This window comes from Zingiber officinale, chromosome 6B (genome assembly GCF_018446385.1).
Source record: "Zingiber officinale cultivar Zhangliang chromosome 6B, Zo_v1.1, whole genome shotgun sequence".
NCBI lineage: Eukaryota > Viridiplantae > Streptophyta > Magnoliopsida > Zingiberales > Zingiberaceae > Zingiber > Zingiber officinale.
In genome coordinates, this window is record NC_055996.1 from 105,447,592 (window position 1) to 105,462,613 (window position 15,022).

The 15,022-nt window shown below is 37.0% G+C and overlaps 2 protein-coding genes across 3 annotated transcripts; one reads left to right on the forward strand and one right to left on the reverse strand.

Moving 5' to 3' along the window:
• The first annotated feature begins 1,522 nt into the window (after positions 1-1,522).
• On the forward strand, positions 1,523-6,382 carry LOC121988694 (dnaJ homolog subfamily C member 2-like). Its single transcript, XM_042542257.1, has 3 exons — positions 1,523-1,887; positions 2,019-2,097; positions 3,986-6,382. The coding sequence occupies exon 3, from the start codon at positions 4,060-4,062 to the stop codon at positions 6,013-6,015; it is 1,956 nt and encodes a 651-aa protein (XP_042398191.1). The 5' UTR covers positions 1,523-1,887; positions 2,019-2,097; positions 3,986-4,059; the 3' UTR covers positions 6,016-6,382.
• An 889-nt stretch (positions 6,383-7,271) lies between these two features.
• On the reverse strand, positions 7,272-13,977 carry LOC121988695 (ubiquitin receptor RAD23d-like). 2 transcript variants are annotated; one of them, XM_042542259.1, is made up of 12 exons: positions 13,813-13,977; positions 12,635-12,796; positions 11,396-11,449; positions 10,154-10,215; positions 9,991-10,065; positions 8,912-9,089; positions 8,446-8,598; positions 8,298-8,363; positions 8,161-8,208; positions 7,959-8,071; positions 7,792-7,873; positions 7,272-7,614 (listed from the first exon to the last, which is right to left on the reverse strand). In XM_042542259.1, exons 1-12 carry the CDS (start codon positions 13,876-13,878, stop codon positions 7,498-7,500), a joined length of 1,176 nt encoding a protein of 391 aa, XP_042398193.1. In that variant the 5' UTR covers positions 13,879-13,977; the 3' UTR covers positions 7,272-7,497. The 2 variants fall into 2 exon arrangements, with proteins under 2 accessions (XP_042398193.1, XP_042398192.1); XM_042542258.1 differs by having other exon boundaries at positions 8,912-9,092.
• Positions 13,978-15,022: the final 1,045 nt, after the last annotated feature.

Consider the following 15,022-nt stretch of genomic DNA (forward strand, 5'->3'; position numbering starts at 1 on the left):
TATAATAGGTGTCATGAAGTCTTCTTTGTTTGTTTTGCTCATTGAAATATTATTTTAATCATGTTATCAATCTCCAATAGGCAAAATTAACATAATATATATAATATCACTATTGTAAAAGTTAACAACCAATTGCTACATGTTATAGTAACTACTTGCTAGCTTCTATAATATCATTCGTGATTAGATAATGTTCATTTGGAATATAGTGAGTGCTATGAAATCTTCTTTGTTTATTTTGCTCATTGAAATATTATTTTAATCATGTTATCACTCTCTAATAAGTAAAATAAATATAAAATAATGATACTATTATAAAAGTTAGCATCCAGCTGATATACATTGTAGCGATCACATACTTAGAGATTTAATCGAGCTGAGCCGAGTCAAACTTTTGAATGCTTGAGTTTGACTCGTTTATAATCAAGTCGAGCTCGAGCTTTATTTAACGAATATATTCATGACTTACGAGTTTATTCGAGCTTTTATCGAACTTAAACGAGTTTAATAAATATAAATTATAAATTTAAATATTTATTACCAATTAAATTATATATTTAAAGAAAATTATAATATTCTCATTAAAATTTACTATTTTATTCTAATAAATAAATTTAATATATTTATCTATATATTTCATAAATAGAGGTAAAATCTAAAAATTTAATATCAAAATTATTATTATTTTTATTTAAAAGTTGATAATAAACATGTTCACAAGTTAATGAGCTGAATATTATGAAGCTTGAGCTTAGTTTGTTTATCTTAACGAAGCTCATTAAACGAACTTTTATCGAATCGAATTTCGAATAACTCATGAGTGACTTGGTTCATTTACACTCCTATACCTACTTACTTCAATATGATCAATCATGATAAAATAATATTCATTTGAAATATATTAGTGTCATGAAATTCACTTTGTTTGAATCATCTAAGAATACACTAACAACAAAACATAACATGGGTAATCGAACTCATCGGAGTTTATAACAACAAAAGCTGTCTTCGAAAACAAGAAAATGAGAAGAAGAAAAAACTATCATACAAATAAGATCATAAAAAACCCCATGAATTAAAAAAAAAAAAACCCCGGCTAAAAGTTAAATACTAAACTAAAATTAAAGGTGGGAGTGGGAGTGGGAGGGAGAAAGAGAGAAAATTTGTTGAAACTTTAGGGGATGTGTCACTCCTATTTGCAGGCGGATCACGATTGCGATCGGCTGTAAATGATTGCGATCCTTTCTTGGGTTCATCGTTCCCACCAAGTTATAGTTTTTGTTCGGAACGGACGGCCGAAGGCCACCCGAAAGACACTCTTACTCGACGTCCAATAATCTGACCCCTTATCCGCAAATGGGTCTTTCTTTTTCTGAAATTTTCATTTTGCCACCTATAGTTTGTTAAATTCAACTTAGACTTGAATCGGGTTCGACTCAGACTTGAATCGGATTCGACTCAGTCTGTGGCTCGGGTCACCGGGAATCGATTTAGGGTTAAGAAATGAGGTGCCAGCGCCGCCGCCCCTTTCCTTTCTAATCCCGCACGCGAGCGAGCCCCTTCCGTCGCGATTCCATGCAAGTCCCGGGCTGAGCTCCCGCTCGCGGTCTTCCTCCTTCTCCCACCCTGATCGCGAGCTTCACTCCCTTCCTGACGAGCTCTGGCCCCTATCCGAGACACCGGTGATCATTCCTTGCCCTTCCGTTCTTTGTAAGCCGCAACCCCGGTCAGGCAGCAGGGCGGCAGCAGGGGAGCCTGCCAATTTCCTTCCTTTCTTCCTACCAGAGAATCCTTGAGCGGAGATACTCCCCTTCCTGTGGTTTGGATCCGAGCAGCTTGTTTGTCGATCCGGCCGCATCACCGGGCCTTTTCCTATCCCGATTTGGAGTAAGTTGTTGCATGTTTCCTTTGTTTTCTTTCTTTTTTCAGCAAGCCGACTTTTTGGTTTAGAACAGCGGCTCTCCTCTTTTTGGGTCTTGTGTGCTAGATGTTTTCCCTTACTGATCTATTGGTGGCAGTTCTAGATTTAGGGCAGCAACTGTTGGGCCTTTTAGCATCGTCTTCTTTCAAGTTGGAGGTCGTCCAGATTTTTGTTTGGTAAGTGTTCCTTGTTAGATTGCATCTTTTTATCGAGTTAGAGTGGATTAGATGATTTGTTTATGATTTGGTGTGGATTAACTTGTTTGATCTAGAACTTGTGGTTAATTGTAAGAGAAAACCTGGAGTGTCTATTAAAAATTGTACCTTGCTTTCGTTGGGATTCTGTGAGTACTTAATTTTATTGATTTATCTCATATGTTGAGTGATCAAGAACCCTTTTGGAAAGAGGCAACAAATCTAGTCATCATATTATTTTCTTTGAATGTTTCAGTGGTTCATTTCAATTTCTGTTCGGATTGGATTTGGAGAATCAAATTTTTTTATAGGTAGGGGTGATGTTACATCCCAAAATTTAATTAGTGATTGATTAGTTTTTGTTTCTAAGTATGATCAATTAGGGTTTAATTGATGGACTTGAAGTTGAAATGATTTATTTAAAGATGATTTATTATATATAGGGGCTGATGTTGATGTAATTAGGCTTGTTCAATTAGAAATCTAATAGATTCTCTGAGGTTTTGGTTAGAGGTTAAATGGAGTTTGCTTTGGGTTTGAATTGGGCAAATCCCATTTGATTTAGAATTGAATTGGATGAGATTGGGTTGAATCTGGTTTGGTTCAATGGGAGCTTTTCTCTTGTGAGCTTTGCTTGAAATTTTGCTGCTAGCCTCTTACCGCACTTGCTGAAGACCTGTTCATCAGCCATAGTCTCTTCATGGCTTCTTTATTGGAAGAAAAACTTCTTAGGTATTTTTTCTATATTATTATCTGATAAATCTGTCACCATTTGATTCGCCTTTTGCTCTTGTTCACTTGCACCTACTGTCTGTGTTTTCCCCTTCTTTCAACCACTTTCCACACTACCACTACTACCTCTTTTCTCTTTTCGTAGCCACAGATATTCCAACTCTATATAGCTGCATATAAAATGCTTGAATTTGTTGTTATAGATGTTTTTTTTATGTATGAATCTGATTTTGATGTATAGAACCAATCAGTGCTGCACATAAAATGCTAGAATTTGTTATTTCATTTTTTTTTGGTTAAAATCTATCGAATTGATTTTGAGGTATGGAACTTTGAAGAATTTTGGATTCGAAAATAAAGCTAGGGCTAGTGTATAAAAGATATTGCAATGTCTAAAATCCATCAGTACTGTACAACATTTAATTTGAAGCTAAGCTGCATATTGTGGAAATGAAAATTTGAGGTTTACTAGTAATTTAATATTTGATTTTGCAAATTGATAATGAAACTTTCAATTAACTCCATTTGGAATACAGTGCAGTAACTAATCCAATTATTCACAAGCCTAAAACTTTAATAAGTTATTAAAATAGTATGTAACAAAATAAATATTGTAATATTAACTGCCGCATTTTATTTAATATACTTGTAGTTAAAGAGTTAAGGAATATATGAGATATTTTGAACTGGTTCTAGATTATACTACAAAACTTATTTTTTGAAATTAACTTTACCAAGGATCTTAGGATTTATGAATCCTCTTTTGCCCGAAGCAGAAAGCAAGTTACACCAACTTGCTTGATATGATTTTACTGAATAATAAGACCATAAGGTTCTTCCAGTCTGGAAGTGTTTACTCATTTGCCTTAATTTTGTGCTATCCGTCGACGAGTTTGTAACCATTTTGAAGTTGTACTGTTGTAGTTTGATTGGTCGAGATTTGGTAATGGAAATTTGTCCTGATAAGTAAAGCTCAAAATTTGGCATTGTATTTTAAGTAGTGACTCAAAGTTTTATTACCTAATTCTTATTCCTACTGTCTCTTTTCTTTCCATAACTGTTAACTGATATTGTCTCGTTCATGCAGCTTAGGCAAGTTATTTAAATAAATTCCTTATCAGCTTTGTCCGTCTGACAGGTTTTGGAGAGCTCTTGTAATAATTATAAGTCAGTTCGATCTTATATATATACTGGGGAATTGGTTTATGCAATATGAGAAGTCACAAAGACCTTTTGCTGCTTACATATTCATCAGAGCTTCAGAATGGGGAGCCCATTTTCTTCTCATCGAATTGTTTGCCTATAAAGGCTACCAATTTTGAACCAGCAGGGCATTCATTTCATTCTGCTGCACTTAAACTATCAGGGTTTTGTGATGATGATGATACAGAAACAGATACCCAAAGTGTTCTATCTGATGATCGATCATCCCAAGATTACTTACCAACCTCAGATTCTTATGGAAGCAAGGGGAAAAAGAAATCTAGCAGTGGAAGCAAACAGAAAGACCATTATTCGCTACTTGGCCTAGGGCATTTGCGGTTTCTAGCTACTGAGGAACAAATACGAAAAAGTTACCGTGAGACTGCTTTAAAGTATCATCCTGACAAACAGGCTGCACTTATTTTTGCAGAAGAAACAGAAGAGGCTAGACAAACTAAGAAGGATGAGATTGAAAGTCACTTCAAGGCCATTCAGGAAGCATATGAGGTTCTAATAGATCCAGAGAAACGAAGGATATATGACTCCACTGATGAATTTGATGATGATATTCCAACTGACTGTACTCCGCAGGACTTCTTTAAAGTCTTTGGTCCGGCATTTATGAGAAATGGGAAATGGTCAGTCAATCAGCCGATTCCTTCACTTGGAGATGATAACACTCCTATTATAGATGTAGACAGTTTCTACAATTTCTGGTATACTTTCAAAAGTTGGAGAGAATTCCCTCATGCAGATGATTTTGATCTTGAGCAAGCTGAATCTCGTGATCATAAGAGATGGATGGAGCGACAGAATTCTAAGTTAAGAGAGAAGGCTAGGAAGGAGGAATATGCACGAGTTAGGACCCTCGTTGATAATGCTTACAAGAGAGATCCTCGAATTTTAAGGAGGAAAGAGGAGGAAAAGGCCGAGAAACAGAGAATAAAGGAGGAAAAGTCAATGGCCAAGAAGTTGTACGAAGAAGAAGTGCGAAGGGCTGCTGAAGAGGAGAGACAGCAAAAGGAGGAAGAGGAGAGGAAGATAGCAGAAGCTGCTCTTATACAGAAAAGAATGAAGGAGAAGGAGAAGAAGCTCTTGCGCAAAGAAAGGAGTCGTTTACGTACACTATCTGCACCATTGATTTCCGACAATCTGCTCGGTCTTTCTGATGATATTGTGGAAAGTATATGCATGTCATTTAAGGTGGAGTCACTCAGACTTTTGTGTGACAACATGGATGGTAAAGAGAAAATGGAGAAAGCTAAATTGCTGAGAGATGCATCAGATGCTACAAAACTTAGTGGAAATGTACAGATGATTAGTCTTCAAGATCGTGATCTGAAACCTAACAGAACTACTGCTGCACAAGTCAAAGTGGATCATACAGCGAACAACTTTGAGAAGAAAGACAAGCCATGGGAAAAAGAAGAGATTGAAATGCTCAAGAAAGCCATACAGAAGTATCCCAAGGGAACTTCGCGCAGATGGGAGGTCATTTCAGAATACATTGGTACTGGGAGATCTGTTGAAGAGATTCTCAAGGCAACAAAAACAGTCCTCCTTCAGAAGCCTGATTCTGGAAAAGCTTTCGATTCCTTCCTTGAGAAGAGGAAACCAGTGCAAACTATCTCATCGCCTCTATCAACCAGAGTGGCAGTAGATGAGGCGTCTCCCATCGAGAAAAAGATCGATGGTGTGTCCTCAACCACACCACCTAAACACTCTACAAGCACCAAAGGAAGCGAGAAACCTGGAGAGGTGCTTCCTTCTACACCAGAACAAGATACTTGGACAGAAGCTCAAGAAAGAGCTCTTATCCAGGCTCTCAAAACATTCCCGAAGGATGTAAACCAACGGTGGGAGCGTGTTGCTGCTGCTGTTCCTGGCAAAACTATGGTACAGTGCAAAAAGAAATTTACTTTGATGAAGGAGAGCTTTCGAAACAAGAAAAGCACAGAAAACTAAACTAGTCTGCAACCACCTCATCTTTTTCTTGTGAAGCTGAATTACAGTCAAAAAACATCTGAGAGAGGTATCAGATCTTGCCATGAAATTTTCCTATACATGCCACAAAAATGGAAAAAAGAGAAACCCTGGCAATATCCAACCCTGATATGACAGCACCCACCATTTTCTCTTAATTGAGAAAAAAACATTCATATTTTTTTACTAGAGAGAAGCCTACAGATTCACATGCCATCATTTTTATCATTATGATATATTGTTAAAAGAACCATATAAATAACTCGTCATCTTTGGTAGACAAGCTACTACTATTACAGCTGTGATATCTGAGAGTTCAAGAATCTAATTGGTTTATGATATTATTTCACTCTCTTTTTGTTTATTGTTTGTAATGGAGGGTTCTGTATCCATGTTAAGCGTTTTGCGGGTTTTATATATATAACAAGAAAACGAGTCCATGTGCAAAACAAAGAATGGATTGAATATCATATTCGCCAGCAAAGAGATAGGTTGCCCTCAGCTGATCAGATAAGCATGTCTTCTGTTTTTTCTAATCTAAGGCACTGCAAAAACCTGGTTGCAACTTGTATTTCTCTTCCTTCGATTTTGATTGCTAAAAGATGTAGCGTTTTCTTCTAATGCGTTCTTACTTCTTCTACATTAAGTTGCAGGCTCCCTGAGCTATGGTGCTCAAACATAGTCTCTCGAGCATTCATGAATTTTAAAATGATAAATTGGGACGTTGAGCTATTTGGTCGGATCATTCCAGAATTAATCGGTAAATACCTGTCATAAGAAATACATTAAGCTGCAGCTTGCCTCGGTTGGAGCTTTTTGAGTTATTCCCTGGAGTTACTGCCAATTTAAAGATTCCAATAAACTAATTGAGCTCGGTAATGTTTTTTAAATGAAAAATACTTAATAGCCCTTCTACGATGAAGCTCGGTGAAGAGGCATGTTTTTATCCAAATCCCTATTTTCCCATATTAGAGAGATTAAAGTAATTGCAATAACTCATTAGAACCACAGGAATCCATGAGCGTCAACCTCATCCATTGCAAGTGAACCACAATGACCCAACAAAAATCAAACCTTACCAAACAAACTTCAGCAAAAAGTTTCATTCAAAACTTACACACGATGGGTCAAATAAAATCAGATATCAAGCATCATGCAAGAGAGATTGCAGTGCGAGGAAATCAATCGTCACAAGTTTCAACAATGAGAATGAGATGGGCGCACTGGAAACCAAAATATGATTGTACCTAAAAGTATAACTTATCAACTCGACCAAAGCAACACAATTCTTATAGACAAATTAGTGTCCCCATAAACTATAGAGAAACAAATAGTACTATATAGAGCATTCCACAACCACCAAAGCATGTATTGATACCACACAGGGCTCATTCGCTTGAGTTCATGGAACTGCAGATCATGATTGGTCCAGAAGATGTCCAGACTTATATAGGAGTGTTGTCATCAATCATCAAACTCGTGCATATGATCCAAAAGGTAGTTAGCAGCAAGCTCCTCGTTCTTGTTGCATGCAAAAAAGACCTGCAGCACGAGTGCACGGTCGAAGCCCATGGCTTCAAGCTGACAGAAACAATACAGAAGATTATTACTGACAAGATCAATAATTAAATTTTCGTTCTCAAAAAAGAAAAAGAATTCCAAATTGCCATTCTACAAATTGAATTTGTTGAAAATGGCAAGTGATGTGGTAAAAATTCAAAACGATGCCGTTTCCATGTGATTGTGAAGTCAACTTACCCGTTCAATGGCTTCACGCTCCTCTGGAGTAACACTCACAGCTTGTGGCATTGCAGCAGTAGCCAACTGATCTAAAAAGCCACTATATACATAAACAAGAAAAAGGATTAGAAAAAAAAATTCTTGGTATGAAAAATTATATATAAAGCACAAAAATTCTTCCTCACCCCCCCTCACTTCCCTCTGCAGGCTCATTTAACAATTGAAGAAACTCCCCTTGATGTTCCTGGATGACCCTCATAAGCTGAGGGTTTTGTTTCCCTAGCTCTTGGAGCATAGGCTGCCAGTTGACAAATAATTAATTTCAAATGGTCAGATTTGGAAATAATGCAAACATTGAATGCGAGCAGAAATAAAAGGACAAAACACCTGTAGGATTTGAGGGTTTGCCTGCACCAAAGCTTGCAAGGCTCGAAACTGCATCAAAGATGAAAATATAGTTTAATATTCAAGAAAAGCATTTTCAATCTGTCATCTATAGTTTATTTTAGGGAAATCATAAATACCTGTGGGCTATTACGTAAAAAGTCAAGGTCACCCCCAGCAACATTGGACCCAAGATTAGGGAGGCCCTGTTACAGAAACATATATGAAGAGGGGCAAATTTAGCAATGCAGAGGGAGGAAGCAGGAACGCCACGTGCATAACAGTTACCTGAGGAAAGAGATCCAGAGGATTAGCATTAGGAAGGGCTGAAGGAACTGCAGGTTGAACTGGTTGTGGTGCCTGGGCAGGTGGTGGATTGGTTGCCAGCACACTTGCAGTTGGGCGAGCAACTGGTGCAGGTTCATTTTGTTCAGGAATGCCCTGGCATACAGAAATTTGCTATTCAGACACCACATTGTTATAAAGAAACCCAGTTGGATGAATATTGGACTGGCCCATTCATTTAGAAATAATTAAAACCTTACTTTTGGACTTACTCTAGAATGTGAATGACTGAAAACTCAAACTAAGAAAAGGAATCTCAGACACCGCAATGTTAAGGAAGGAATCTCACCCAAGCATTCACATTATAAATGACAAACAAGAGGTAGCATTCACGGAGCATAAACAAAGAAGGAAAGATACCCTAAGAATTCCCAATATAATGGCAGACAAGGTGATAAATGGCGCTTACGGAATATAAATATTCGACAGCCCTTTCAGGATTGTTATATGCAGCACGTAAGGCACGAACAACAGTGTCCCTGTCCCAAGTTCCTCCCCCCATATCAATAATTTGCTGGATTGTTTGCTCCAAGGTACTGCCAGCAACAAGATTAGATGCTGCTTGACCATATGTGTCTGCTTCATTGCTGCTGTGGAAAGAAGAAAACATTGAGCGAGAAAAAAAAAAAGCAAATGCAAGAAAAATATAAATCAAACATTAAATAAGCTTACTAATTAAGCAACAAATAAAAAGACTTGAGAGTGTTATTAATAATATGTTTTACAAAGAGCTCAATGAAGGACAAAGATTCATAGATGCAGCCCAAATTATTAAGACATGGCTAGGAATGGTTGCATCTAGGGATAATACAAAGCGACACATTATTTCTGTACGGCCACTTCAATTACTATACTCAAGTTTCATGAAAGAATAAAAGTAGCACATCATCCAACAACCAACAACCAACAACAGATATTTACCTATACATGCAAAAAAGCACAAAAATTTATAATGAACGTTGTTTCATTATTATGAACATATTTTACATCAAAACAAGGGAAAATGGCTTTGAACTTTTTGCCATTATGTCAAAACAATAGCACCGTACATTGAATCTCAATCGGATAGATGGAAGTCTACTTGATAATATAAAATACAAATTGGTTTACTAATTCTTTGTGAAAATGAGATGCAACCATGAATCTGAAAATTAAAGTGGAACAATTTTCTAATATCTAATTCAAAGGAACTGTCAAAACTCATTTAGCAATAGAATTTAAAATAAATTATACCAATCCCTGAGATAAGACAATCAAACTTTGCCTTACCCCTATGAGAATTTTCTTTAGTGTCAATTTCAGATTCTTTCTACAGTAAGCAAATTCCTAGTACAAAGGTGCTCAAAGGGAGCTCAAAAGGAAAGGATCCTTTAAAAATTGGATCTGAAAAAGGATTATAAAAAAAATAGAAAAAAGAAATTAAAATATTTACATAGAGGCATAACCCAAATAAAAATTAAAATTCCCTAGAAATTTGATATAACTTACGGCGTGATGGTAACCGCTGCTGGTACTGATGCTGGTGTAGTTTCATTAATTTGAACTGGTAAACTTGCAGATGTCCTGCTTAGTGATACATAGCAACACGATTTTAGCAAACAAAATTAGTTTGTTCAAATAGCTACCTACTATTTGCATATGATAAACATACGGAGGCAACGTGGTTTCGGATGTTTGAGATGGAGATACAGCAGGCACTGGAGCAGCAGGAGCCTACACAGAAAAGAAAATTAAGAAACTATTTCAAAGGAACAAAATATTGCTTTCACTCCTATGCACAAATAAATAAATAATAATCCTTCCAAATGTCAGCATTTTATTCTTTAGCATCATCACCATCATCATCATCAGATCATGTTAGCCTGGACTATTAGGTTGGCTACATGAATGTTATCCCCACATTCCCTCCATTGAGTTCTATACAACGTAATAACATTAGTAATATTCAAATTGCTTAAATTCCAAGGAAATATGGAAGCCCTTAGGTTAAGTAACATTGAAATCTGAGTTATCAGTATGGGCCAATTATAGTTTTCTTATCCTAATTTAACTTCTAGATCAGAATGCAAACCAACAATAATTATATTCATCCATAAATAGAAAATAAATTTGAAGTTCTGGACTATTCCGTGAAAGAGATGATAGGCAACCTCACAACACAAAAGGGTAATGTACCTCATTTTCCCACAAAGCTAATATTGAACTCATTAACACTAGGCACACTCAACACAATGTGTCAAATACATGACCAGCAGTATTCTATTTTTGATAGTTCAATTAGCTAAAAGTGAGACATTTCAATTTGCCATCAAGCAAACAAATAGAATTGTAATAATCAAACAAGGACCTAATATGTCTTCTAATTTACCAAATAGTTTGATCAAATGCAGCTTCATTCCTTGACTTTATGAGATTAGAATTCCAATTATGTTTCTATCCATATTTTAACATGTAAATGAGTTAAGTTCAAACACTAGATAGTTTTGTGATGTTGTACAATCTATAGATAAACCTCAGTCAGTCTTCACTGTTATGGAGAAATCATAAATCGTAATACAAAGGTGTGCCTATCAGAACAGGACAATTCTACTATTCATGACTCTGAAAACTGGGCAGAGATAAAAAGTATTAGAAGGATTGTGGGAGTCAGCTAAAAACCTCAATGAATTAAATTCTTCATGTTTAAATGTTCTCTTGTGGAAGTGAAAGCTACAACTTAAACATCACAAATATTCAAGAAAAAAAAGAGATGCCTAGTTAATTATTCTCATGCATCATGTTTGAAAACAACTTTATATATATATATATATAGCATCTATTGTCATTGTAGATGAATTTCATCAAACATCAAGCCCAATGAGTGATAAAAGAGTAAAAATACAATCAAAATTACCTGACTAGCAGGTGCTTTTGCAGTGGATGATGCTCCACTAGAAGAAGGCTTCGTCTGGGTAGGATAAAAAATTCTCTTAAGCAACTCAAATTCAGCAAAAAGGCTCCATATCTATTAAATCTTAATGTGATAACAGGTAAAAGAAACATCTTTTTATGTTATAGGCATTGGTAATCACAACATCACTTGCCAATTTACAAACTCTTGAAATTAATGCTCAATTGGAGGTTGACCAGAGTCAACAATTATTGGTAACAAAAACTATTTGGAAAGGCTTAAGATCCATCAGAAGTGTTTCAAATTAAGCATGCATTAAATGATGTAAATATTGATAAATTAATCATGTATTGCCATTGTATTAATCCAATAGTACATGGAAAAGAAGTTACACAATCAATTAAGAAACCAAGAATGCCACACAATTCATTCTGTAAAAAATATAATGTCAAACTATTATCAGCATACTTTTCTACAACATTGCAGCAATAATATAGTAAATTGTGATTGAGAATTTATTAAAAACAAGAACATCAACTTTCATTAGCAGCATTGTGTTATGAACCATAGGTAAGCCCATCAAATACAAGAGATATACACACGACAAATTTAGAAAGAATGGTGCATATTAAGAGAATTGATTCAGCTATAGTAATTGATTTTTATTTAAGTCGAGTATATGTTATTTTGAGTAGGATTGAATCGAGTATATTTATTCACTGAGTCTAGAATCTTTTATTTTTAGTATGAATAAAACCTTCTTATTCAGTATTTGTTTTCTTCCTTTGTCAGGAAGGAACATAAGTAGTTGTATTTAAATAGTTGGAATAATGCAATAAAGATGATGACTGAATTTGCAAAAAGAAATCAAGCCCTCGATCTACCTAGATCGAGAGGTTCTCTAATCCCGAGCCTCAAATTATCCCTACCACCATAGGCCATCAAGGTCGTAAAATCAAGACGACAAAGATGGATTTCACAAATTAGCTAGTAAACCGTCCCATTACGCGATCCAGATCCAAGGGCCATAACACATTGTCATCCTAGAGTGTATGCACATGTATAAGAGATGGAAATAGATAACATTCATTTACTAAATAAGTTTTCTTGTATACACCAATTTTAGAAAATTGAGTGCATGCTAATAAATCATGATTATGACCCAATATTCAATAAGCATACAATTTCAGAAGATACCAAGGAACAGAAGAATATTAGAATAAGATAGGATTCATTTTCTACCTTACTGAGCATAATCACAATAAAACTATTTTCAGCAACTTTATTCTCATCCAAAGTAGTATTGTCTTTAAGGATTTTCCCTTGATGTATAAGCATTTGCTGCTCAGCTGGGTAAACATCTTTCCCTTGAGATGTCTCAATAAAATTTTTTACCTCAGCAACCTGAAAGACAACCATAGGACAACAGGTGAAAGTGAGTATTCCACTTGATGCTTACTTTGCATAAGCTATTCTATCATGGCTACGTGATAACTTGAATGTTATTGAATCAAATTTCAGAATAATCATTCTGCATGGCTAAAAAGGACACCTACAACAAATCCACATACCAGTTATGACTTTGTAATGGTACAAATTTAAGAATTTAAGAAATGGTCCTGATTTGACAATCATTTTTTTTTTCCTGGGAGTCTTACTCCCAATATATGACATATTGATTGCGGATCAACAACAAGATTGCTAGCATGTACAACCATAGAGTGTTATTAGTAGGTAATAACTTCCAAAAGGATAAAATGAATTTAAGTTTGAGAAAAAAAACCTTATTTATTTTTGAAACAAAATAAAAGTTAAGATGTAGATTCTAACACCATATAAATTTTTGAGCTCCTATATTCCCTAAATAAACAATTCGATATAATTCTCCAGGACTACACCCGATACGGCTTTGACCTTACCACCTTCTCACCCAAATACAGTCCCATCACAAGCATCAAACTGACGATTACAATACTTATTACCAGTCCCTCGATCCATGCCTCTTTACCTCAAATACATCATAGATACAATTAAGTTACCTTGTTTATCAACTTTATTAAAAGCATTATATTGTAGTAACCACAGCTACACAAATAACCCAATTGATATATCAGCAAAACAGTCTGCAGTGAGCAAAACCCTTAAATCGTCTAAACTGGATCCGTTAAAGAACCTTGCAATTATCCAAAGAAAATAAGCAAAACAACAAGGGAAAAAAAAACCTCTCCAACGAAACGATCTTTATCAATCAGTACTGTCCAAAATCGCCAAAATTTGGTTCGAAGCAGAAGAAGGGGACACCAGATAGTTGGGAAAAAGTAGAAATACCACACAAAATAAAGAGAAATCCATTGATTCGCCCACCAAAGTGACGGGGCCGGCGGCGCTGGAAAGATAAAGAAGAAGAAGGGATCGTTTACCGTGTCCTCGGGCTTGACATCGATCTCGAAGTTGGTTCCCTTCAAAGTCTTGACGAAGATCTTCATCTCTTCTTGCCTGCGATTTCCCTCAGATCGCCTGTCCTCTTTCTTCTCTCGCAAGGGTTAAAAAGAGAAGGGCGACGGCTTCGAAGGCGTGGAGAGTAGAAGCCGAGACGGGGAGGCTAACCGTTTTTATAGATAGAGCCGACGATAAGAATGGAAATTACACCCTGCACCCCAAATGTTATTGGTATTTTGACTGCGCCCCTATAGTTCGAAAAAAAAGTTACCGAGTCAGCTCGCTTGCCTAAGGGCAGTGAATGAATAACTAAGTCAACCCAGCCAAAAAAATGAATCAGATCCATGGATGCGGTGATGATGAGGAATCTCCACCCCACTGTCACGATGAAGGTTGATGAAGGTTAATGAAGATTATAATCAAAATAGCCGGTGGATGGACGACCTGATACGGTCTGATGGACGGTCTTGGCCGGTCGGGCGAGGACGTGTAGAAGCTGAGTCGAGCGGTTCTCCCGCTCGGTGAGACGGCGGACGACACAGACAGAGGACTTTCAGCCGAGCGGCTCTCCCACTCGGCGCAACAGTGGATTTTCAGCCGACACGGAGTAATCAAATCGACGCCCAAGGGACGCGCAGAAGCCGAGCCGAGCGACTTCTCCGCTCGGCCTAGCAGCAGACTCGACATTAGCCGAGCACGCGAATAGTGAACTGCCCGCTGAGCGGCTATCCTACTCAGCCAAGCAATAGAGCATGTAGACAGTGGGCTTCCCACCGAGCAGCTATTCCGCTCAGCCCAGCAACGGATGACATTTGGACAGGGGACTTTCAGTCGAGCGGCTATCCCGCTCGGTATGGCAGCGGACGCAAGGATATTAGAATCCTACCCGAGCGGTCATTCCTCTCGGCCAAGCAACAAACACAGCGGGATATCATTCGACATCCTTTTGGGAGCTAGTGCTACTGATAGGCGGCATGGTCAGACAGAAGATCGTACGGCGGAAGCTTCCACTCTCACTTCAGAGATATACTCAGTCTGTTAAGGTACTGTGTCAGAGACACTTTACTGACATGTCTCTTCAGGGAAAGCTTGGGATAGCGTGCCCGCTTTAAGAAGCGTGCACACACGCTACAGGAGCCCTATATAAAGGGGGGGTCCAGACATAAGTGGAGGTATGCTTTTCTCCCGATT